The sequence below is a fragment of the Hemicordylus capensis genome, chromosome 3 (genome assembly GCF_027244095.1).
Source record: "Hemicordylus capensis ecotype Gifberg chromosome 3, rHemCap1.1.pri, whole genome shotgun sequence".
NCBI lineage: Eukaryota > Metazoa > Chordata > Lepidosauria > Squamata > Cordylidae > Hemicordylus > Hemicordylus capensis.
Genome location: NC_069659.1, coordinates 31,707,239 through 31,733,610, shown reverse-complemented (window position 1 = coordinate 31,733,610; position 26,372 = coordinate 31,707,239). Strand labels below are relative to the sequence as shown.

General features: G+C 43.2%; 1 protein-coding gene and 1 long non-coding RNA gene across 6 annotated transcripts in view; one reads left to right on the top strand and one right to left on the bottom strand.

The window, feature by feature from the left end:
* LOC128351441 (uncharacterized) overlaps positions 1 to 26,372 on the bottom strand; it is a 54,701-nt gene that overhangs the window by 23,419 nt on the left and 4,910 nt on the right. For all 3 annotated transcript variants that reach the window (XR_008319774.1, XR_008319775.1, XR_008319773.1), the window contains exon 2: positions 14,010 to 14,201. This is a non-coding gene — a long non-coding RNA (uncharacterized LOC128351441). The remainder of the gene's footprint in view (positions 1 to 14,009; positions 14,202 to 26,372) is intronic.
* Positions 973 to 26,274, top strand: POGLUT3 (protein O-glucosyltransferase 3). Of its 3 annotated transcripts, none has more exons than XM_053310979.1 (8): positions 973 to 1,013; positions 10,535 to 10,732; positions 11,412 to 11,698; positions 13,922 to 14,138; positions 15,565 to 15,761; positions 16,477 to 16,671; positions 20,008 to 20,112; positions 20,744 to 26,274. In XM_053310979.1, exons 2-8 carry the CDS (start codon positions 10,591 to 10,593, stop codon positions 20,867 to 20,869), a joined length of 1,269 nt encoding a protein of 422 aa, XP_053166954.1. In that variant the 5' UTR covers positions 973 to 1,013; positions 10,535 to 10,590; the 3' UTR covers positions 20,870 to 26,274. The 3 variants fall into 3 exon arrangements, with proteins under 3 accessions (XP_053166954.1, XP_053166953.1, XP_053166952.1); XM_053310978.1 differs by lacking the exon at positions 973 to 1,013 and adding an exon at positions 3,141 to 3,497 and having other exon boundaries at positions 10,535 to 10,693; XM_053310977.1 differs by lacking the exon at positions 973 to 1,013 and adding an exon at positions 3,141 to 3,497.

The following is a 26,372-nucleotide window of genomic DNA, read 5'->3' as shown; positions in this document are numbered from 1 at the left end:
GTGGCTGTAGATGGGAGTTGTAGCCATGTACATTGTGGCTGTAGATGATAGGAGTTGTAGCCCAACTGCATCTGAGGACTCACATTTGAGAACCCCTGGTTTATAACCTGCTGGTCTTGTGGCAGCAAGCATAACGTCCCCTTTGCTGGGCAGGGTCCACCCTGGCTGCATATGAATGGGAGGCTACATGTGTAAGCACTGTAAGTTATTCCCCTCAGGTGATGGAGCCACTCTGGGAAGGACATCAGAAGTTCCCTCCCTAGCATCTCCAAGATAGGGCTGAGTGAGACTCCTACCTGTGACCTTGGAGAAGCCACTGCCAGTCCATGTAGACAATATTGAGCTAGATGGACCAATGGTCTGACTTGGTATATGGCAGCTTCCTATGTTCTTAACCTTCCTCTGCTGTGCTGGTTTTCTAAAGAAACTATTCCATCCCAACTGTTTGTTGCCCCAGGGCAAATGACAAATTATGGATGTGTATTATTTTTGCCAGCAAAATTATGTAGAGGTAAAAAGTTAAACACCCACTCACATACACTCTACAGTCCTGCTTCATGTTGCAGGGATTCTGTGGCTGCTATATTTAAAGAAAAATCAGAAAAATGAAGATGAGTTCCACATTTTCTTGAAAATCCTTTAGAAAATAAAGGATAAATTTAAATTTAAATAAATTTTAATTTCATTGGCTCTCTTGCATGCTTACAGGGTTAGTCTGCTGATGAAGCCAGGTGAGGCTACTACTACATATATACCACTTTTCAACAAAAGTTCTCAAAGTGGTTTACATAGAAAATAAGAATGGTTGCCTCTGGTGGCAGATCCACTTACTTGTTGCATGGCCACCTCCACTCATTCTGCCTGGCCCTGTCTTTTTTAAAGATGGAGGGCAAGGGAAAGGAGTGGCAGGAAGTGCCTTTAAATCACTTCCTGTTGCTCCATTTCCTGGTCTCTGATTTTTCAAAAGGCAAGGCAGGATGAGAAAGAAGAGCTGCTGTTACTGTCACCATCTGGTAAGACAAGGGGAGCAGGAGGGAAAGGTGTCAGCAAGGATGGAGATAGAGGTCTCACAGGAAGTGAGGCATTGGCTGTGATGGGGCTGCAGTAGGGTTGCCATATTCAAGCTTCCCAAATCTGAGTGGCCTAATTTGCATATTATGCAAATTATACAGCAACTAATATGCATTTTGCACACTTAGTAGTAAATCTGAGCCCTGTGCCTTAATCTAGTATTCTACTTCTGGATGAAGCTCTGAAGAAGCACAAAATAGCATTTGCTTGCACATGTGGCTTACCATGATAACTTAACAGAAGCCACAAATTATGCTAATTTCCTTTGACTGCATGGCTTCAGTGAAATAGGTGGGGCAACCCATTGTACTTCATGTGTGCTTTGGAATGCACATGCAATATTAGAGTGGTGTGATGGACTAGAGTTCCCAAACCTGGTTCATGCATAATGTACAATGGGGCTACTTCAGAGAAGTATTTCAGAACAGCAGATCTGCTACTTGACTATATTATTTTTCTGTGCTAGTGGTGGCCAATATTACTGACAAAAGAGCCAAAACAATTAAGTCCAAAGTATATGAGTGTTGCTTTGATGTGTACAGTACATTTATGGCTCTCTTGGTGTGGGTCTTGCCTCTAGCCTACTGAACTGGTGAGCAGGCATGTGTGTGGTGAGCTTAAGCCTGATCCTTAAGCTGAAAGTAGGCCTGGCTCTTCTGCTCTTTTCCAGAAGAGCCCCAGTCCTACCAGGTGGAATGCATGCTGCACATTAGGTACCCATGTTCTATGAAAAAAGGCTTTTATTTAAAATAAGCTGTTGCTTAAAATAAACTATTAACTTTGAATATCACTGTGATATTTGATATTAATTTGAAATAAATAGAACATATTTGTGACATTATTTTTGCACTTACCTGCTTGTGAGTGCCCTGCTAATGTTGATTTAAAGGCTGGACACACACCAATGCTATACTCAATATGGTGTTGATAAATGGAAAAGTTCATATGTCAGTGATTTTCTAATTATCATAGCATGATTTTTCATGTAATTCTGGGAAGGACATGGAAAATGTGTCAGGAAGTTAAAACACTCCCCTCCTGGACTATATAGGGATGCTTCAGGAAGGAATGGAGGGGAAACTGCATATTTGTCCATTTCCTATTCTCTAGGTCTACTATTCTCTCTCTCTCCCCTCCCCAACTTCTTGAAACTCCCTCCTCTTCTGCACCTCCTCCTAGCTGACTCTGAAGGATTACTGATACACTGCAATGTTTTCTTGCAGATCCTGCTGGCTAAGGAAAAATAGCAAACACAGATTAGATTCAGAGCCTAGTTTAATATGACAGGGCTGTTGACTCAGAAATACTGGCCTTTTGGGGGCCCCAGTAGGGGACAGACAGGCCACAGTAGACTCTGGTGGAATTTGGGGCGGGTGTGTGTGTCAGCTGAAGAGTTTGGGAGTAGGACCGGACTGAAATCTGGAGGATGAAAGGACAAACGAGGCAGAATTTTGTAGATCAGTAGCATTGCCTAGCAGAGCGAATGTTCTCGGATCCCTGTTGCTGACAATCTGGTAGCAGGATCGTAGCTAACGATCCAGACCCCTCAATCAGACTTTTAATATGCGAGTATGCATTCCTGCCTCACTCAAACTTGACCCGCCGTGTGAACTTTGACACCATCACTAAGACACTTCTGGACTTTATAGTATACGAAGTACACTACGAACTTCATCTCTGTTGTAATAGTATTTCCCCTTAGGGCGATTGTGTCTTATCTTGGTGATGCGTGGTCAAAGCAAGAATAACAATCTGTGGGGGGGGGGGTCTCTGGGTGGAGCGACCTGCTATTCGTGATGCTTTCTGCAATTACAGGGAGAAAACGGGCGCATCCCTTTCCCATTCCTAGGCCGTGGGGTGGGGCGGGGCATTGCTTCTTGTCTGTGGCTATTCTTGACGCAATGTCTGCAACACCCACTTAAGAAACAGATTGATTCTAGTGTCTATATAGCCTGGGCTGCCCTTAGAGAAAGAAAAGGATGTCGACCCCCTCAGGATTGGCCATCGCATCTTCCAATCAAATGCAACCACTCGGCCTTCTCGTTCTCTCCCACCCCCCACCGCCGGGCGGGAGGGCTAGTGAAGTTTGCAGCCTTCTCAGAGAGAGACTTGGAGCCCGCCCCAGCCCGCCTCGCGTAATGTTGCGTAACTCCATCCCGCCAAGAGGACGGGAAGCGGCTTCTTGCGCCTCCGACAGAGAATGGCCACAAGTTTAACGGTGCTGTGGCTGCGGCTGCTGCTGGGAGCTGCTTTTCTGGCCTCTCGGTCTCTCTGGGCAACTGCAGCGGAGCCTCCCCCGGCGGTCAGTGCGGAAAGGAGCCTGGTTTGGGGGCCGGGCCTGCGAGCTGAACTCGCCCTGCCCGTCCGGTATTTCTTCATCCAGGCGGTCGGCAGCGACGGAGGCAACTTTACGCGCTCCCCGCCAGGTACTGCGCGCACGTGGTTGAGCTACTGCTACACCCGCAGCTCCAGCTCCTCTGTGCTTATCCTTATCACGCCCAGCCGCCAAAGAGCTCAGGGCAGCCTACATGGTTCTCCTTCCCATCCTGCCCCCTCACTCTCGCTACTTGAGCCTCACAACAACCCGGCAAGGTAGTTTAGGCTCAAAGTAAGGGTGGCTCAGGCTCACCTGGCCAAGTGGAGCTTTTGACCGGGGCGCCCTGATCCTCCTAGTGCAACACTTTAACCACTACACTACATTGCTTCTTTGAGCCAGTCACCATCAAGGTTTGCAGGGCAGTCTTGAGAAGTGGAGGCTGGTATACATGCAGTTGCAACAGCAGAAGTGTGAGGGGAGAGACTATTTGGCCAAGAGCAAAAAATAAAAGTAATATTCTCATAGCCTTTCAATTTGGAGTTCAAGCTGAAAATGTAAAATGTCAAGCAAGCTAATAGCCTGCCACATCCTGAGGGAGTGACAGTGTGATGCATTATCAAAGGGGAGGGAAGCAAAGCCGGCCTGATTTCATGCAACGGCTTCAGCCAGGCCACCCAAGAAGGAAGCTGCAACAGCAGCAGAAGGTTGTATCCTGTTAGATGTCAAGTGAGCAGCCTGTCCTTAACCAAGAAACCATGGGTGTGAATGGGACAGGATTGCTCCTGTGTGCGCATGCATCCGTGCAATGTTTATGAATGGGTCTCTGCACATGTGCCCAAGTTTTGCACAGGCATGGAAGGGATGCAGAAGCAATGGGTGATGTCCAAACTAGTTAGTCATGACTAAGCACTGTTTAAATAAAAGACAAGTTAGTCATGACTAAATCCCATTGAAATTAATGGGACTTAGGTTAGTCATGATTAACTTAGTCTAGACATCAGGGTGATAAGAACATAAGAACAGCCCTGCTGGATCAGGCCCAAGGCCCATCTGGTCCGGCATCCTGTTAAACATAGTGGCTCACCAGATGCTGTTGGAGGCCTTCAGGCAGGAGTTGAGGGCATGCCGTCTGTCCCTCCTGCCTCAACCTGTACTCAGAGTCATCCTGCCTTTGAGGCTGGAGGTGGCTATAGCCCTCCAACTAGTAGCCCTTGATAGACCTCTCTTCCATGAAGTTATCCAAGCCCCTCTTTAATCCATCCAGGTTGTTGGCTGTCACCACATCTTGTGGCAGAGAATTCCACAAGTTGATTATGCATTGTGTGAAAAAGTACTTCTCTTTGTTGGTCCTAGATTTCCCAGCAATCAATTTCATGGGATGACCCCTGGTTCTCGTGTTATGTGAGAGGGAGAAGAATTTCTCTATCCACTTTCTCTACACCATGCATGATTTTATAGACCTCGATCATGTCTCCTCGCAGTAGTCTTTTTTTCTAAACTAAATAACCCCAGGTCTTGTAGCCTTACCTCATAAGAAAGATGCTCTAGGCCCCTGATCATCTTGGTTGCCCTCTTCTGCACCTTTTCCAGTTCTACAGTGTCTTAGATGTGGTGACCAGAATTGTACACAGTACTCGAGGTGTGGCCACACCATAGTTTGTATAAGGGCATTATAATTTTAGCCGTTTTATTTTCAGTCCCCTTCCTAATGATCCATAGCATGGAATTGGCCTTTTTCACAGCTGCCGCACATTGGGTCAACACTTTCAACGAGCTGTCCACCTTGACCCCAAGATCCCTCTCCTGGTCAGTCACTGACAGCTCAAATCCCATCAGCGTATACTTGAAGTTGGGGTTCTTTGCCCCAATGTGCATCACTTCACACTTGCCAACACTGAACCGCATTTGCCATTTTGTCGCCTACTCACCCAGTTTGGAGAGATCCTTTTGGAATGCAGCTTCGGGTACTACTGGACCCCTGTACTACTACTACAGTAGTTCTACTCTGCTTTTGGAAGCTCAGGTGGAGGCGGTGGCCAGGGGTGCCTTTGCACGGCTTCGGCTAGTGCGCTAGCCGTGTCCCTTTCTCAGGAAGCCAGATCTGGCCACAGTTACCCATGCCTTAGTCACGTCATGGCTGGATTACTGTAATGCGCTCAACGTGGGGCTGCCCTTGAAGAATATCCGGAAACTACAGCTAGTGCAAAACGCAGCAGTTAGGGTTTTATCTGGAGCTGCCTGGTGGGAGCACAGCACACCCATTTTGAAAGAGTTGCACTGGCTGCAAGTTCATTTCTGGGTCCAATTCAAGGTGCTGGTTTTGACCTTTAAAGCCCTTAACGGTTTGGGCCCGGGATACTTGAGGGACCACCTGCTCCCAAGGGTTGCTGCCTGCTTGACGAGGTCATCTGAGGGGGCTCTGCTCCGGGTGCCGACAATGAAGGAGACTCGGTTGTTGTGCACTAGGGACAGGGCCTTCTTTGTTGCTGTCCCCAGACTCTGGAATGCTCTCCCGGTGGGTATCCGCTCCTCAGTCTCCATCACAGTTTTTAGGAAGCATGTTAAATCTTGGCTTTTTACCCAGGCTTTTATATGATTGTCTCCACTGCTGCTGCTTGTATTTTGTATTGTTTTTATGCTTGTGTTTTAATAGAATTTTTTTAGTTCAATATTTTAATGTGTCTTTTTAATAATCTTATTTTTAGATTTTATTGTGAGCCGCCTTGGGATTCTCTTAATGAAAGACGGGGTATACATTTAACAACAAATAAATAAATAAATCTCCTCACAATCCATTTTGGATTTCACTACCCAAAAGAGTTTGGTATCATCTGCAAATTTGGCCACCTTGCTGCTTACCCCTGCTTCTAGAACATTTATGAATAAATTAAAAATAGTCTCTTTCCTCCCTATAGTACAAAGGTCAAGTTCTCTTCCTGTGTTAGTGTGCAGTGCTGTGCACAGAAAAAATGAGTGACTATTTAAAGCACAGTGCTACCGTCCAGGGGTTGGGTCATCACAAATGTTGTACTACAACTCCTATCAACCCCAGTCATAGTGGATGGGGATGATGGAAGTTGTAGTACAATAGCATTTGGGGACCTAAGGTTGGGAACCCCTGTTAATGATCCTGCTCCTGGGGGAATTGGCAAATACCCCATGACTACTTTTGGGCTTGTGTGGGAAACTAGCGAGTTTAGAGGGAGCAGCTCATTTTCAGAATAAATTTGTGCAAAGCTTCAGTTGCAGAAATGACTGACAGAGTTTGAAGTTCCAAAATAGAATCATGTTTATTTAGGGGTTTGGGGTACAGGAAAGAAATCTTGATTAGCAAGCAACACAATACTAACAAAAGTAACAAATCAATAGGACTAAATTGAGTCTCATAAAGAGGAGTTTTGGCTTGAGATCTGAATTAAGGCTGACCAGAGAAATGGTCTTAGAGAACAGCTTTAGATTTAAAGAGAGCAGAAGAAGAGGGGAGCCAGCAGCTTTAGAGCAGACATTAGTTATACCTAAGTCCGCCTGGTGGGGTGTGTGGGCCCTCGTAGCTCAACTGATGTCAAGGGACCTCTTTCCTCTGGGACAGGCAGGAGCAGGAACCCGAGTGCCACATGAGGTCCAAGAACCAGGCAAAATCCAAAGAGGGTCTGGTCTCAGGAGGCCAGTATCGGTGCAGCCAGGCATGCTGCACAGATTGGGCTTGGAAGCTGGAAGCAGGGCTGATCTGGAGGAGACAAGCAGGATGGGAACGAGAGTCCAGGCAAAGCAAGATGGTGTAGCTAATGCCCAAACGCAGGAACACCCAAAGGGTGAATCCAAGGAAGAGACACTCTGTTTGGTGGTCTCCAGGGCTGAAATAGGTAGCATCTTGCCCTGAGGCGGAATGCTGATCACATCTTTCTGTTGGAAAGGGTGACAGTGGTGAGTAACAAAGGAGTACATTGTGTCTGGTTCAAACTTTGCAAGGTGTGCTTCTACCAGCACAATGAGGTGAACAGGTTAAGAAACCTGTGTAGGGTGGAATGAAATGGGTGCATCAGAGCTTATCTCTCGGTCAGGAAGGACCTTGGGAGTGTCTAGGAATGTTTTGACAAGCTTGCTTCTGGAGGCAGCTGTTAACACCTGTGTTAGAGAAGGAGCTGTGCCTATTACCTCTTATCTTATTCCTTCCTGTGAAGGTGACCAGCTTGAACTGATCAGATGTGGCAACACAGGGGGAGAACATCTGGCTAGTTCTTTAGAAGAATAGTGCTTAATTAACTCATGTCTACTCTGGCTTCCTCACCTGGATTGGAATCAGGGAGGCAAGCAGAGGGCTAGTCCTCCTGCAGTTGTGGGTTAAACTTGACCTAGAGCCACCTTTCCCAAGCTACATGCCAAATGACATACCCCATGCATGAGTTAGCTCATGTGAACCAAATGGTGAACGCAAGATCCCATGGGTTCAGAGAGACAAAAATGGAAACTACAAGCCTATAGTTCCAAATCAGGTGTAGGAGTGCTCCTGGGAGTCCCCAAACAGGCTATCTGGGCAACACCCCTGCTACAGTAAATGCAGAGGCCCAAACAGACCACACAAGTACCAATACACACATACCCCTCCCTGCTGCCAAGAGAACTGACTCACAAATGCCAGAGATGGCATCAGGATACAAGCACCACTAGGAAGTCAACCGAGGACACAGGGCAGCCCCAAGTCTTGCATCAGTTTGAGGAGCTAATACACAGAGTGAAGGATAGGCTTGTATTTATCGATTTATAATGTTTTTTAGCAGGATATTTCTATATATCACTTTTCTAAAAAATACAATTTTACCTGATGTGGTTTACAAAAGTTAGAACATAAAAACACCAAAACCATATATGGTCATGTTCAGCAAGCTAAAACTAGTGTTCATCAAGAATGAAAAGGCAGACAAAATGGTCTCAAGGGCCTGCTTCAAACCAGCAAGTATGCCCCTGTTGACTACCCTTGGACAAGGAGTTACATAGGCACGGTGCCACCACAGAAAAGGTCCTGTCCTTGGTCACTGTCATTTGCATTTGAGTTAGTGGTGGGCCATAGAGCAGGGACTGCAATGATGATCTCAGGGTTTGGACAGGCTCATATGGGTGTAGGTGTCCTTAAGATAATTTAGTTCAAGTCCTCCTGCTTGTACCTACAGGCGTCTTTGCATTGCTTGAAGGACAGACCCTTGCACAGCTGCACCACCATAACCATTGCTTTCACAGACACAGTTAAGAAGAAATTTTGTTTAGATCAGGGCTGCACAACTTCAGCCCCCCAGTTGTTTTTGGACTACAACACCCATCATCCCCAACCACACTGGCCAAGGGAGTGTAGTCCAAATCTGCAAGAGGGCCAAAGTTGTACAGCCCTGGTTTAGACAGAACAATAGTCAGATAGTGTTAATACATTTATCAAGCTGATTTAAAACTAGTTCTTACTTCTTGCAACTCTTGTAAGGAGTAGTTGTTCTTGAAAAAGGTTATTGATTTAGTTTGTAGAGACCTAGCTTTGGTAATGCTGCATTCCATCCCAAAATTTTACATTTTCTTTCCTATATTTAAGCTTTTGTTTGTTTAATATTTGTTTGGGCTTTACAGTATAACTGAAGTTTAACCAATAGATCTGTAGTTATGTGAGTCACTTCTATGTCATTTCTATGTGTCTTGAACAGAACAAACAATTGTGTGATATACAATTCTTCTATGTATGTCTTTGTAGGTGCTTGATAATGGTTTAGCTTCAAGATTTATGCTGTTAAAACTCACCTCACTTTTATTACTTCAGTCCATAAGGTCACCCTATTCATTCTAACTAGCTTCCTGATCCTTATCTCTTTGATAATGCAACACTTGGCTTGAAGCAGAATCTACAACCTTCAGCAGTAGGCAGAGCTGGCTGTGTGTGTTCTGTGTGTTCATCCAGCAACCTACAAGTATTAATATTTCCTCTTCAGAAGTTCTGCTTGTGTTTGCTGCTTTGTTTATGTCAAGATGATAGCGTAGCCTAAGGTGGTGTATTTTATCTTCATCTCTTTGTTTGCTCTTCTGCCTTAGACCTATTGACGTGAGATATGGGTCCAGGTTGTTGTATCTTGCAACCAATACCGGTGTTTCTGCTCTTACAGGACATAAGAATGCACATAGCCCCCACAGTGGAAAGGCAGCTAATATTCAGAGGCACAAAATAAGATTGTCTTGAAAGTAGCATTTGAGGCAGAGGCCAACATCACACCTGCCCAGGCCCCATAAATCCTGTAGAGAGCCCTATTCCTAACACTCCCAACCCTGCCAGCCATGCATAAAGCAGAGTTGCTTTTATTGTTATTTGAAGTATTTTTATTATTTTAAGTCTTACCGTTTTAAAGTCTTGTCCATGTGCAAGACTTCTGCAGAGACCCTAACACACGCACACACTTTTTCTGTATGTGACTGATGGTATGGGTGTAAATGTAAGACGTGCACATGGCTAAATAGGCAATGGCTAACAACATAAGATCATAGGAAGCTGCTGCATACCAAGTCAGATCATTGGTCCATCTAGCTCAGTATTGTCTGCACTGACTGGCTGTGGCTCTCCAGGGTTTCAGGCAAGAGACTTTCCCAGCCTTAACTGCAGATACAAGGGATTCAACCTGGGGCCTTCTGCATATAAACAAATGCTGTTTCAACAACCTCCCCTTCCCCCAGAAGCCCTCTGTGTTACTTGAAAATATGTCCCTGAGGGCTATATAACCTTCAGGGACATAGTTTTGGGTGGCACAAAGTTCTTCCTGGAGAAGGCGAGGTCATCAGAATTTGCCCACACTGCTGAGAATTGAGTGAGTTCAACTTTTCAGAAACACTGGTGCTTTGTTAGTCATGATGCCAGCAGCCACTGCATTTTTGGAAGAACTTTGATAGAATTATTTACAAGCTGTTTAGAAGAACAACACCCATTTGAAATAAATGGCAAGAAGAATTTTGGCTTTGCTCTGCTTTAAACATTTCTGTACTGTACAATGCATTAACCAACAGGGAACTAAAGAGTGTTCCAATGACCTTGAGAATTTGCTCCAATTTTTAAAAATTACCAATTTGGATAGTCAAATAATGCTTAATGTCTAAGGATACATCTGTTTTCTTCTTTTTTTTTAGGGAGAACACAGTTTAGAGTGATAATCAAACCAATCTCCCCAAAAGAAGTCATCCAGATGCATGTCCCAGAGCTTCTGGATAGGAATGATGGATCCTTTCTTATGCGATATCGGATGTATGGAAGTGTCACGGAAGGGTTAAAAATTGAGATACTTTATGGTGATGTACATGTTGCTCAATCTCCATATATTCTGAAGGGTAAGATAGGTTGAGGTTTTTCCCCTATTTTTCAGGGGGACCTGCTGTGCTGATACAAACTTCCCTGTAAACTGGTCACACATAATGGGAATGTAAATATTAGGATATTGTATAATGCAAAAAATAGCAGATCTTATGAGGACAGCTCAGGTCTCCAAATAAAAGATTTGATAATTAAAATAAAATTTAATGGACTTTCTAATTTTATTAAACTTGCTAATTTTATTTTTAAAAGTAGATTTTTTAAAAACTAGGCTTACAATTATGCAGATGTAAATAAGCAAGATTCATCTGAGAAGGATGAAGTCATCTATATAAGGAATGTGTTTTTTAAAATAATTGTGGATGTACTAGGATATCTTACTTAAAGTCCTTCTAGACTTGACTCTATCAAATAGTAGGGTTGACTGACCACATTTGACCGGTCAATGGGCCTATTCAACCCATCTCATGATTAAAAGGGATGTACTAATAATTTTGAATAACTAGAATCAGCAGAGCTTGGACATTTGTCTCACCTGGTTAATTATTTCTTGGAAATAAAAAGCTGCTTTTCATGTCGCACCTGGTTAATTATGTACTGGAAATCAAAGGCGACACTAGCATATGTAAAAAAACCAAACTTGGTTCATAAGGCTGGGCTACTATCCTAGAAGATGTAATGCCTTATCCTTCTCAGGTCCAGTTTATCATGAATATTGTGAATGTCCAGAAGAAAATGCTCAGACTTGGGGGGAAAGTCATTCGTGTCCATCAGAGGAACCTCAGATTACGAAGGACTTCAGTGGATTTCCTAGCATTGATCTTCAGCGGATGTTGAATGAAGTTCCACTAAGGTTTGGCCAAAGAATGGGAGCCATTGTTCATTACACTGTCCTTGGTAATCGCATCTATCGTCGTTCCTTGGGGAAGTACACAGACTTCAAAATGTTCTCAGATGAAATGTTGCTGTCTTTGACGAGGAAGGTATACTTCTAAAGAGATTCACAACTATGTGTAGCTCTATGCAAGAATTCAATTTTTAATGGCTTCTGATATTCCAAGTGATTAGTACATCACCTGTCGTCTGGGTTGTTTTGTATTCCACTCTTTCATTGTTGTTTGTTTTGTCTCAGTATGTTGTTCCAGATTTTTGGTAAGGTGAATATTTTAAAAGTAAAGTACGAAGTAGGTCAGTCACCTGAAGTGGCGCAGCGGGGAAATGCTTTACTAACAAGCAGAAGGTTGCCAGTTCGAATCCCCACTGGTACTATATCGGGCAGCAGCGATACAGGAAGATGCTGAAAGGCATCATCTCAAACTGCGCAGGAGGAGGCAATGGTAAACCCCTCCCATATTCTACCAAAGAAAACCACAGGGCTCTGTGGGCACCAGGAGTCAAAATAGACTTGACGGCACACTTTACTAAGTAGGTCAAGGCTCTGACATTTTGTGTAGTTTTCCTCTTGTATATGTATTGTTTTGCTTTTCTCACTTCCCTGAGCAGAAGTAAATAATAGAATGTAGATGGACCATGTAGGAAGCTGCTGTCTGCTGAGTCAGGCCTTAGTCCATCTAGCTCAGTATTGTCTGCTCTGACTGGCAGGCTCCAGGGTTTCAGTCTTTCTCAGCCCTACCTGAGATTGAATCTGGGACCTTCTGTATGCTAAGCAGATGCCCCACCACTGAGCTACAGCCCATCCCACACATCCATACATGGATGTTCATGTAAGGAAATAACAGGGTGTAGGTGGACCATATCCATACATGGATGCGCATGGATGCTTTAAATTGCAATCCATGGTCCTTTAAATTGCAAGGGTACATTTCTTCACATCAGTTTAAAGGCTCCTACCAGGGTTGAAGAATTGGGCTTGGAGAATGTTCATCCAATCCAAGTTCCTTTATTTAGTAAAATCACTTATTAACTGCCTTTCCCATGATTAAGGCAGCATATATACAAACAAAACAAAATCCATAAATCACAAAACAGAAACAACTGAGCAAAAGAAAGTTTACAAGACTAACCAGCTGTACCAAACCGTAGTCAAAAGAGATACGTTTTACACCTCCTTTGAAAAGCCCTCAAGAGGCAGCTTTGTGAACCCTGCAGGCAAGATCATTCTATAGTTCTGGAGCAACACATGTTAATGCCTGCCTTCTAGCCATGACTGTTCTCACTATGCATGATCATGGAATCCAAAGCAGGGCCTGAGCAGATGATCCGAAGAGACATGGTTCCATATCCATTAAGTGGTGATCTTTAGAAATGGGTGAGAAGCATGGATGGAGGTTGGAGAGGGAGGATCTTTTTTTGTCCTGACTCACTTCTTTGAGAGTGGGGGTAGTAACCAAAAGAAGCGCGGGGGTGGGGGGGGGTATACATATATTCTCTCTCTCTCTCTCTTTATTTAAAATGCTCTACGTTTGTAAAAATAGTAATAACGGCTGACATCCAGACTAACAAAACACTTGTGTAAACATGTTGCGCTAGTGCAAGGATGTTGTGCTAGCTAGTTGTGCTGCTTGTGGAGCTTCTGTTCCAGACTAGAGTTGTACTATTGCAAACATGGTGTGTAAGCTGTGGTATGCCTCATCTGTTTTGCAGGGGATTTTTGTAACAAGAGCACAGTTTCAGGTAGCTCCTTGAATTTTCAGAGCAGTACCATCTCCTTGCACTAGCACAGTGTTACTCATTGTGCAAGCACGTCATTAGTCTGGATATCAGCCATCAGTAATAATTTATTTATTTCATCTACCGTATTTTATGGACTATAAGACTCACTTTTTTCCTTGAAAAATATCCTCCAAAATTCAGGAGCGTCTTATATGTTTTAACAGTTTAATATGTTAAAACTCTGAAAAACTGGATTAAAATTAAGGTGCGTCTTATAGTCCGTCGCGTCTTATAGTCTGTAAAATACGGTATTTGTAGCACACCTCTTCTGTAATTACAGATGGATTGCAACAAATAGCAAAAACATGGTAAAAAACAAAATATTAAAAATACTATCCTAAATAAATACACACACACACACACACACACACACACACACACACACACAAGATTTTAAGTGTTTCATAAATGGTCATTCCTAGCTGGCCTTTTTGCTCATGGAGTAGCTTGATAGCTGATTGCCACTCAGTGTTGGTAGGCAAGGCAAAGTTAAAGGGAGGTTTTGAATAACAGGCCTATAACTGTCTGCTTAGGTCCGTCTACCGGATGTGGAATTTTATCTTAATGTTGGCGATTGGCCAGTTGAACATCGGAGAGCAAATGACACTCCCAGCCCCTTACCTATCATTTCATGGTGTGGCTCTGAGGATTCAGCTGACGTAGTACTTCCAACGTATGATGTAACCCACTCGACCCTGGAAACCCTACGCGGTGTCACAAATGATCTTCTGTCGATTCAAGGAAACACAGGTAAAGGGGAGATTGATGTGTTTCTCCAAAAGTTTCTTGCCCTGTTTTTTTAAAGTATGCTACCTGTAAAAGAGATGAAGAGAAGAATTTGTTATGGGGCAGCTAACAAGGAATGTTTATTATTACTTATTAAATGGAGAGAGAATTGCTCTTGGAAGCCTGGCTTTAACAAATTATTCGGTCTAAGATAGAGTGTTGACTGACATGATCCACAGCCCTCCGGCAACAGGAGGAGGACTGCAGGTCCACAAGAAACCTCCAATGTCCATGCACTGAAGGCTGGGCTCCTTTCCGCAGCGGACAAACATAGCAGGGGAAGGGGAGCGATTTTTGTGTCTTTCCCCTCCCTCCAAAAGCCCTTTACAACTGTATAAATCTGTTCCTGAGGATTGTGTAGCCCTAAGGAATAGATTCACACAATTGCAAAGGACTTTTGGAGGGAGGGGAGAGATGTGAAGGTAACTCTCCACTGCCCCCCTTCCGCCTAGTGCGCCTGGCCTGCTGCGGAAAAGAGCCTTCAGTGCAGGAACACCGAAGGCTTCTTGCAGACCTGCTGCCCTCCTTCCCTCACCAGAGGGCTGCAGTTCATCTCAGCCGTGCTGCCTATAAATTTAACTGTGGCTCCTAGATTAGGATGCTCAGAGATCAAGTTATTTAATACCATCTTTATTTGTCCCAGGCAGCCCAGTTTCTGTTCTGTTACTCATGAAAGAGATCATTTTAACAGCGAGAAGCCCATTTACCCTTCCCCTTTTCAGTGTCCATAACAGAGTCTGGTAATTTTCTCGAGTGTTCATTGTCTGAGTCATGAATCTTTGGGCTGGCTCCTAAATCCAAAGAAAATTTGTCAAGGCTTTTTCTAATGTCAGTTTTACTTGCGGGGGGAAAAAACAGCTTTGGTTCCTAACAAATCTGTCAGTTTTTAAGCTGAAGCAGAAAGACACCAGAGGTGCACCTAGGTAATTTTGGAGCCTGGACCGAAAGGGTTTTGGAGCCTCCCCCACCCCCACCCTCCAAGCATCATCCTCTGCGCGCACACACCATGACACATGCAGTATATTTAAACAAGGGTTCTTGAGGGCACAAACAGCAACTGAACTCAGAAGAATGTAAGAATATAAAACAGGTAGATTTATGCAAATGTGCATTCACATAAACATTTTACTGCACAACACATTCCCATCCCACATCTTTCTTTCCCCACTCCCCTGTCTCTACAGCAGAGATCACGCTTGGCTGCTCGGTACAGTGCGGGCCAGTGGCACAGCATGGCGGCCATACCACCTGGGACAGACTGAAGAGGATTTGAGGGCTCCCAGGGGGTGTGGAGGCCCTGGACTTTGGCCCGGAAGCCCAGGGATAACTGCGCCTCTGAAAGACACCAGTAATTCTGAGTTTCCTCTATTCTATCATATGTTAATTCTAGGACCGGTCTGGGACAACAAAACTGAACAAGGGTTTTTCAGAGGTCGGGATAGCCGGGAAGAACGGCTTCTGCTGGTGCAGCTCTCCAAGGAAAACCCAGAATTGCTCGATGCTGGAATAACAGGTTACTTCTTCTTCAGAGAGAAAGAGAAGGAGCTGGGAAAGGCTCCACTGATGGGGTTCTTTGACTTCTTTAAGGTACACCACTCTTCATAGGGCATGTTAACACCAGAAGCAAATGGACCACATTCAGTGTTTTGTTTCCTTTAAGTTCTGGTTGCTGGAAACTTCTAACACTGCACAATTCTTGTATGGAAAACACTTTAATTTATGACTTAATAGGCAGCTATTGTATATCACACAATTGTTTGTTCTGTTCAAGACACAATCAGTGGGGATTCATGGCTATTCATTTTTCCCCATCTACAAGCATCAAAACACATGCATGTGTGATCATTGCATGTGTGAGACTGTGCACATGGGTTGGGTTCTAATTCCTTCTCAGAACTGCTTTCTTAATAGGGATTTTGTAACCTTTGAAGTGGCCTCTGTTTCAGTGCAGGCAGAGATCCAAACAGTCAAGCCCACACACCCAAGCACTTTCCTGCAGTCACTGCAGCTTCCTTGATCAGATCCTATTTGTTGCATCACCAGCCACTCCCAAAGGTCCTCAGAATTTCAGGTACAGCTTGTTGGTTGAAACTGCACACTGTGGCCCGGAGTGGTGCTTGCAAAGCCCCACGATCCATACAGAAATTCCCCATGTAATACTTTAGATTCCAACCAGAGGTGACCAGAACACAAGCACGCTTGTGTAATAACTCCAGTGTTACAACCATGAAACCGTCTTTTAGCCAGCATGCAGTTTTGAGCCACACACTTTCATGCTGCTCTCCTTCTTCTCTTTCCACAGTACAAATATCAAGTGAGCATAGATGGCACGGTTGCAGCCTACAGGTTCCCATACCTCTTACTGGGTAACAGTCTTGTGATGAAGCAGGCTTCACGATACTATGAGCACTTCTACGTGGACCTGGAAGCATGGCGCCATTATGTTCCAGTGAAAAGAAACTTAGAAGACTTGATAGAAAAAATAAAATGGGCTAAGGTAGTGATCACTGCCACAGATGAAAAGCTGAAATATAAACACAGGACTATTTCCCATCTCCTCCATTTTATTATTATTATTATTATTTATTGATCATTTCTTAGCAACAAGAAGTTCTCAAAGTGGCTTACAGAGCACAAGAAATGAAAAGGTGGTTCTGTGTCCCAAAGGGACACACTGTTTAAACAGAGATACAAGGGAGGAGACATCATCCAACAGCCCCTGGGAAGGACATTATGCTGGGTTGGATAGGGAGAGTTGCTCTCCCCTCTACTACATAGAAGAGAGCCACTTTAAAAGGTGCTTCTTGGCCCAGTTACTAGGGCTTATTACTAGATATAATAAAGTTTGAAGCAAACTGTTGCACAAATAGCTCATCCCTTTCCCTGCCGCCACCACTTGTCTCACCCGCCCCCATCGTGGGAGGACAGGAACTGGAGAATGAAGAGCCCTGTCAGCTCACAAGCAGGATCAGAGCTGAGCTTCCATTCACCTTGCAGGAAAAGACAAGCACTGGAGAGGAGAATATCGGATTGCTATTAGGGTCAGAGTTCAGTGCTCCACTTCCTTTCTCCCTTGCTTAGGCTCTCATTGGCTTGAAAACCTGTCCATGTGTTATGGGTGGAGCTTGGAGCAAACAACATCTGGAAAGCTGCAACTGGAAGCCATGGTGGAGTTTGCTCATGCTCCTTGTGCATCCCCTTCTTTGTATTGCAGAAAGGCATGTCTGAGGCATACACATTTGATTTAATAATTTTATCTTTCATTTTGCAAAGTGCTGTACAACTCTTTTGTCCTTACAACAATTCTGTGAAGTACTGGGAGATAATGGCTGGATCAACACCACCTAGGCAGCTTCTTGGCAGGATATCACAGAATTGTTGCAAGGACAAAGAACTTATTGGCTGAATGAGAATCTGAATGCAGGTTCCCCGTGACCAACTCATCAACCACAGTGAAGGATGGTGCAGACCAGCTCTACTTCCCACTAACTGGCTTTACATTTTAGTAACAGGGAATGCTCTGCTGCTTATTCTCCTTTTTGTAGCATAAAACGTCACAGGAGAAATGACGATTCTCTTTGTATTACTCAGGGACACAACAACTGGCCCTATTCAGCCCCAGCACAGCATCCTTCTGGTGACTGGCTGGGGTCTGCCACGTTTCTTTTTAGACTGTGAGCCCTTTGGAGACAGGAGACCATTGTTTTATTATTCTGTTTTTGTTTAAGAACCTCTTTGTTGAAAACCGATAAATAATAATAGTAGTTGTCATCGTCACTTGTATTGTGGATATTGGAGTGGTCTGCAGCAGCATTCCCAGATGGTGATCATTTCCTACTCCAGGAGATCCCATCTTTGAATCCCCAGATGTTGGACTACAACTTCCATAATCCTCAAACACAATAGCCTTCAGCCATTGTGGCTGGGGATGATGGGAGTTATACTCCAACAACATCTGTGGGCCCAAAGCTGAGAACTTGTATATTAGTCCTTCCTTTCTTGCGTGCAAATTAATCTATGTCCAAATATCAATAGACACACCTGAAATACAGAATGCAATGAAATTCCCTCATTGCAAATGCAGCAAGGCTGAAAGCTGCTAATTATATTTTACAGCATTTGTATATCCTCTTTAAACAGAACTTTCATAATTTCACCCCCAAATTTTAGTAATTGTAAAAATTCTCCCCGTAGTCGTTTTGCCAACTGCCCACTCTTTCCTCTGTTCTCATACCTCTCAATATTTCCCAGTTTCCATGTCCTTCATCTGAATACCAGTGCATACGTTTGCCCAGATTTTTCTTCCCCAAAGATGCAACCTGACTGGTTGAAGAATGATTCTTCATAGTCCATTAATTTAAAGCATTACTCTTAGCCATAGTGAGTGAATACAGCACACAAAAGGTCATTTATCTGACTACTCAGTTTGTAGGCAACCATCAATCAATGGTGCTAGGCATGCCCCACTGGGGCATCAAATCCCTTTTAAAATCTCACCTTTTCTGTGAAGCCTTTAGCACAACCTCTGGTCCTTATTTCCTACTGTAACTAAGCTCAGCTATGTGTAACTGAAACATTAATGTATTCTTCCCCAGCTTACCCTGCCTCAATTTCTCTCCCTTTTCTCTGTTGTTTTCTCATTGTCCGTATCTAAATTATAAATCCCTCGGCACAAGTACCTATCCTCACATTCTTTGTACAGCACTATATACATAATGGCACTACATAAATAATGCATAATAGAACGCTGTGCAGGAGAAGTCCATGGTGGGTTATACTAGAGCACATCTGTAAGACTTATGATCACACAACTTGATTACAGCTAGTATTTTTAAATGAAATATTGATTCAGCAAGATGTCCCCCATTGGGAAAGACATTTTTAAAAACAAATCTGGGGATTCCACCCTAAGAAACCCTGACTCAATTTCTATGCCCAGAGCAAGTTCTATGAATTTAATTAATTAATCTAGCACATAGTTATGTGTTAAGTCTCATTGACTTTAAAGAAACAAACGTACACAATGGGAGAAAACTGTGACATAAACGTGTATATAAACGTCTAGTTTTATGTAATTTATTCTGCCTCTGTGATTTGAGATGCTCCAGAGCTTTTTAAAAAAAACAAATGACACATGATGTGGTTACATAAAATAAATTATGATCCCATTTAGAACAAAGGCTTAAAATGTCTGAGCCACCAACAGTATTATTGTGATGTCAGTGTTAGGGACTGAGTGTAATAGAACAAAAAATGCGGTTTTTAAAAAATAGGATTCTATGGACTTTGAAATGTTGTAGAAATACATCAGTAACGTTGCTGTTTTCTATTCATTCTAAATCCTATTTCCTTGTATTATCAAGGATGGAATTGTTCACAAGTGTCCCAAAGTGCAATCTTGGGCAAATAAATAGGTAATGATTATATGGGTCAAAGAAGACAATTGTAGTTTTGTGTTCCAAGAAACCAAATCTGTGTGAGAGAGATCAGACCTGTCTGTGCAGTTATCTGTGATTTGTACAGTAGAAATTATTCTCCTCCTTAACTGAGCCAGATGGCTACATCTCACTGTGCCTCTGCTTATGTCATTGAAGCTCTGGCGGTTTGTGATAAGTATGAAAAGACTGGAATTAGCATTGCAGGATCTTGCAGCAGAGTTATATAGTACAGTTGCAACGTGCAGTAGCTGCACTGCTGTGCATAGCAGATCATCCCTGCACTGGCTGAAATTCTGATTACCGCCTTTCAGTGATCACAAGTGTATCAAAAGAACTAAGTGACTCCTTGATTATTCTATTATACACTGATTGTTTGTGCCTTTTCTGATTCTCAGGAAAATGACGAAGAAGCCAGAAAAATTGCTAAGGAAGGGCAGATGGCTGCAAGAGAAGTCCTGCAGCCGCACCGGTTTTATTGCTACTATTTCAAAGTGTTCCAGGTTAGTCCAGACTTCAGTCTAGTTCTTGCAATTTCTTACTAAGCATTTTGCTTTCCACCTCTTCCCTCCATGGTCTTTTGACTCTCAACTAAGGTTGAAGTCTGGAAAATCTTGGTCCTCTATAGGAGAATGACAAACTGACTTACCAGCAGTCATTCAACCCCCCCCCCCGAATTTGAGAGTTCATAGGGGCAGGTGGGCCCAAATAACAATAAGGAATCTTCCAGTGATCTCTGGTTATGGTGGGGTCACTCAGGGCTTTTCTGTGGTGGCAAGAGGAGCTCATTACACAGTGTGTAAGCCAGGAGTTCTCAAACTGGGGTCCCCAGATGATGTTGGACTACAACTCCCATCATCCTTAGCCACACTGGCCAAAATCCATTGTGGCTGGGGATGATGGAAGTTGTCCAAGATCTGGCCTTTTGTCCCTTGTGCAGGAAGGTTTTTTTTCTTCATAGAAGAATATTCAAACATGCAAGCCACCCACCCAGACATCCAAAGAGAGCCCAGTAAGTAGTTCTTGCAAGGATTGTGTAGCTGAAGTGAAGGCTGAGAATGAAGGAAGGGAAAATATTGCTGTTTTGACTATCCTGCTGTTGTGTGTGTTCTTTTAACGATTTACATATTTCAGAAATATGCCGAACGCCAAGCCAGTAAACCTGAAATACGAGATGGAATGGAATTTGTACCTCAGCCTGATGACAGGGCTTCGGTCTGTGACTGTCACAAGAAAAAGCCTTCAAGGGAAGAGCTATAAGGAACTGTGCCAAAAGAGGATCAAGCCGAGCCTGTTGCAAGAGTGATGCAATGGCATTCAAGCTGTGAAATCTGGAGCAGAGGAGTATTTAGACAGCTTTTCCTCACTTTGGTTTCCCCCACAAGTTGCAGTGTGTGTTTTTTTTAAACACATGAACTGGGAATTTATGGCACACTAAGAAGTCCTCAGACAAACCATTGTGAAGGCTTTTGCACTTCACTTATTTGCATCTTAATGGCCACAGAAGGTTATAATAATAGCAGACAGTTCTCTAAAGCACTTTTGAGTGTTGAGAGTCCCAGAGTTTGTCTCAATTATCCTTACAACAGCTCTCTAAAGGAGGTCAGTGTTATAATCTACATACTACAGATGGGGGCTAAGGTGGAGAGGACAGTGGCTTGTCTAGATCACCAATTCATGGCTGGGATCAGCTTTGAATTGAAGACTGCTCAGCAAACTCCCTTAGCCATTTACCAACCTCATCCTTGTATATGCTAATTTCCTTCTAGCTGCGGACAGAAATGGAACAGATTCTCCATATTCATGATCCCTCCTCAGACATTTTGTTGTACCTGCATTTAGATATCTGCACACACATACACCAAGTATGTGTGAATGACTATACCTGCATTCATGGGTACAGGCCCCTTCAAGTGCAGGATACAGATAGGAAGTGTACTGCTGTACCTGCATTCAACATAACAGCATACATAAAAACATAGGAAGCTGCCTTATACGGAGTCAGACCATTGTTCCATCTAGCTCAGTATTGTCTACACTGACTGGCAGTCACTTCTCCAAGGTTGCAGCCCTTTCTTGGAGATGCCTGGGAGGAAACTTTGAACCTTATGCATGAAAGTATGCAAATGCTCTTCTCAGAGCAGCCCCATCCCTAAGGGGAATATGTTAACAGTGCCCACATGTAGTCACCCATTCAAATGCAAAGCAGGGTGAGCCCTGCTTAGCAAAGGGTGTGACAATTCATGCTTGCTACCACAAGACCAGCTTTCCTCCCTCCTGTACATATGTACAGATCTCTACACAGATTGTAAAAGTGTTGAACATAACACATGAATAGGGCTAACATCTAGATCTCTGATTATGGTGTTTCGTAGGTTGGAATCCTAAAAGGTGCTCTGCACATCACACACAATGAAGTAGTCACATTCTGGACTGCAGAATGCAAGTGCATAAGGTGGGGTTAATTTTTTTTATGCTTTCCTGTGCAAAAGAAAACAGCTTCCCTACAAGTATTGCTTCAGCTACCAACTCGGCAGGTAGCCTTCATTCCCCCCTTTGCAATATGGGATAATACTACCAACCTACTCTACAGCACTGATTTTCAAACTACTTCTTTCCATGCAACCCAGTTGAAGGTAGACATTTATCTGCATGACCCCAGACAATAATTTATTCACATAAGAGTGTTCATAAAATCACAGTAGGCAATACATGCTAGGACATATTGATTGCATCTTGCAGGTTCTGTCTCCATAGCAGTGAGCGAGAAAACATTCAGATTGGCTACATTCAAAACCGCTACATGGTGCACACAGTGCATAAACTTAAACTGAGCAATTGACCAGAAACTAGCTATTAATCCGATACCTGAATGACTGTTAAGAGTGTTGAGGGCAATATCTCAAGAGATGATAAAAATTTAATCAACAAGGGATCCAGTGACTAATATCCCACATGCTGTACTTTGAAAACCACTGCTCTTCAGGGTTGTTGTAAGGATAACAGATAATATGTGAAGTGTTTCAAGTACCCAAAGAACATTATAAAAATGCTAAGTAAGCACATGGATCGATATAAAAGCCCTTGTGTATAAAAATATTTCAGATTTCAAACTAACACATCTGAGGGAAAGCTAGGATTAAACCGTCACCCCTTCATTTTGAATATAAATTTTGTATTGTGGGAAGAAGGGGGGATACAGACTTCTGTCCATCGCCAGCATGCTGGAGTGGTAAATTTCATCACCAGATTATGTCATGTACTGCATGTCTGCTGCTCAAGTAGTTTGACTCCAAGTGACTGGCACCTGCTTTGTCATAGGCTTATACCAGCATGAAAGGGTTGTTGATATCAATCAGATGTTCTGGGGGAGCACCCACAGGTCAGTGATACAATGCAACATTTGATTGATTGATTGATTGATTGATTGTTAAATTTATACCCCGCCTTTCATTAAGAAAATCTCAAGGCTGTTGCATTTAGATGAACCCAGGTTCTATCTCCATAATTGGGCTTGAGGAAGACCTTGATCCAAGAAAGAGTCTGGTTTCTAATTACTATCCTAATGACAGAACTGGGCTACAGTACATGGGCTTTTGGTCTGGTATTTGATAATTTAAGGCAGCTAGCTCCTTATATAGATAATGGCCTACATGTTGACCAGTCAACTGCTGCTATAAAGGAGCTGTATCTCTGCACAGCATAGCTTCTCCAAGCTCAGCTGACATCTTGTGGAGTAGTAGAACACACACAGGGTGAGGGCAGAGCAGTTTGTGCTGCTTCCCCTGTCTCAGTTAGTGCCCAGAAATATGTCCCTGAGTGCAGCCTTCAGGGACATATTTCTGGATGGCAAAGAGCACCAGAGGTGGGGTGTGTGTGTGTGCTGCAAAAATCCCTCGCCTCATGCACACTGCTGCTTTACAAAATGTCGGTCAAGCTTGGCGCAGCCATGCTGCACAGAGATGCAGCAGCCTTACAGCAGTGAATGGCTGCTCAACAGGAGGGCCAATATATTTGTATAATATAAATACTTTTCTGAACTTTTGATTATCTAAATATTTGGCATGTTTTCCAGACCATGCAGACCAATGAGACTGCACTCTGTTTTAACATTATTCTCCATAAATGGTCTGGTAGACAGATGAAATCATAGCCTTACTGAGTAACTATTATACGTGTTGAAATCTGTCTATGGCTTCAGTGTTATTAGCACAAATACAAGTTGCATCTTGATTTCAAAACACACACCTACCTCTGGATAAAGAGTTGCCTAACAGGATCTTTAAATTAGGTCACTATGCAAAGCACCAAAATATCTTTTGAAGTTCTGTGTAACTAGACTCCCTTTCCCCCTATGAACAGGAAATAAAGGCTCAGATTAACCTGCCAAAACTTTAATAGAAATCAGTCATGAAACTGAACCACAACACCAACAGAGTTAACTGTTTGTTCACAGGAGCCAAGGATTTCCATTCATCAAAGCCACTTGGTGGAACAAACTCCGCTATTGCTCATTTGCTGAACTAAAAGGGTGGGGGGGGGGAGATGGGGGAGAGTACGGCCTGAAATTCAACCAAGCCTGGTTCAGGATGGTATTGCCTATTCTAGGACAATTTTGCTTGCTTGTACATCAAACCCACACTTATAAGCTATAAGTCTTTTCAAAAATTACATAGGGTGACACTGATACAGTGCTAGATTGATGACACACACAGAAGCATTTGGGTAATTTATACTTTGGGATGCTCAACTCCTTATTTAAAAGGTACTGATATGTTTGATAGCAAAAACTTTGCAGAGGATTTAAATGAACCATGACCACAATACAGAAACATTTAAACATGTCTTAGATTGTCATCTTATGCAAACATCATGGTGAAAAGCCCCACTGATTGCCTTGCAAAGAATTAAACTGCATGGCTCACTGATGGCAGAGAGAAAATGTAAGCATGTTTTTTTAACTTCCCCTAATGAAAATAAATAGGACTTAAGCTGCAGTCCTATGTATTTTACCTAGTAAGTAGTAAGCACAGTGGATCTTATTTCTGGGTAAACATGTATAGGATGGTTATGCTGCACAAAGTGCCAATTTAGGCTACTGTAACATGGCCCTCATTGATGATGATATGATATAATACAGTATTAGCCGACTATACAGCATCAGCCGACTATACAGCATCAGCCACAGATAACCAGCTTCAATAAGAGAGGTTCTTAAAAGCAATTTCAGCTAATTTTGAACATCTTTGTTTGTTTTTAGTTTCTTTGGCCTGTAATCCAACAGAATTCTTGACACCCATTCTTTAAATATTTCTAGTGTCCTCTCTATTTATGACTGACTCAAAGGTCCTTAGGTCTTTGTAGCAAAACAAGAATTTCGCCTGCAAATCTGGCCCTTTTTATGGCCTTATTTTTTATGGCTTCTTCTTTTCCTACTTCAAAGTTTTGTACTGTCTGAAATAAATTTAGAACAATATTTTTCAACCTGCTCAGCAATTTCTTTATATTTCCATCTATTTTAAAAAGAGCTAGAAATTATCCTTATGGACATATAACCAAAGCACCTGTGGGTGAGAGGGAGGTACTGGCAGACTCAGGGTAACCTGTGGATATGTTGGTTTCACAAAGATCTGAAGAAAGAAACTAAGGGGGCAAAAAACTAACCACCCAAATCTGCCCCACTGTAACTCAATAGAGTGGAATATTTCCAGACCCAGAGAGCAGTTTACAAGCAATCAGGTGAACAGAGCTAATGGAACTCAGTGGCAAGGAGGAGGGGAAAGGGGGCTTGAACAAAAAACGGGAAACTTCTCCTCATGAGTAATGCTCATAGGAAGCTGCCTTCTACATAGCCAGACCATTGGCCCATCTAGCTCAGTATTGTCTACTCTGACTGGCAGCAGCTTCCCCAAGGTTTCAGGGAGGAGTCATTCCTAGCCCTACCTGGAAATGCCAGGATTAAACCTGGGACCTTCTGCATACAAAGTGGATGCTCTACTACTGAACTGTGGCCTCACCTCCAAAGGGTCTCCCATCCAGGCACTGGCCACACTAAGACCTGCTTAGCTTCAGCAAAGTGGCTGTATTGTGTGTCCTTACACCATACTCTGGTATCCAAGACAGTCACCGCCCCTTCCACATCTGAGGGGAGAAAGTGCCGGAAAAAAGCATAGGCTCAGGTAACGTGCACACTAGGGATATATATGCTGCAACATATTGTTGCGGGACCATATTTGTATTTATTATTTCCTAAGTCTGTTTTAAAAGGTACTACTGTGCAGTACCTATGCTGCACAGAAAAAGACAGAACAGGGCCCTGCCTGGAGTAGAACTGCCCAGCTCGAGGCCTACCAAGCCAAACACAGCCCACTGGCTATGTATGGTGGAATGGGTGGTCAGTTGTTTGAATGGGTGGTCAGTTGTGTGGTCACCTTCACTCTTGTCATACAGGAAAAACATGGTTCAATCCACTTGGTGTGCCACAAATTGTGCAGGCATAATTTAAACAAACAGATACAGAAAGGAAGAGCAAGGCAAGACAATGGAGGAAGAGTCACGTATTTATCATTATTTACTAGCTTGTGTATATAATTATTGTTGGTTTTATTCTTGTGAAATACATTGAAATTAAAATAAACATTACTTCTGCCACTCATTCTCATGGATGCAGGTTTCCTAGTGACTCAATAACAACAACACACCTAGATTACCTGGAATGATTTGGTCTGGCCAAGTAAGAACATATCCTAGACTCGCACTGTTG

What these genes read in the sequence shown, in the direction of transcription:
- POGLUT3 (XM_053310977.1), top strand. Translation starts at nt 3,272, where the DNA reads ATGGCCACAAGTTTAACGGTGCTGTGGCTGCGGCTGCTGCTGGGAGCT. An exon ending in GGTTCTTTGACTTCTTTAAG is followed by an intron (nt 15,762 to 16,476) that starts GTACACCACTCT and finishes CTCTTTCCACAG; the next exon opens with TACAAATATCAAGTGAGCAT. An exon ending in AAAAAATAAAATGGGCTAAG is followed by an intron (nt 16,672 to 20,007) that starts GTAGTGATCACT and finishes TCTGATTCTCAG; the next exon opens with GAAAATGACGAAGAAGCCAG.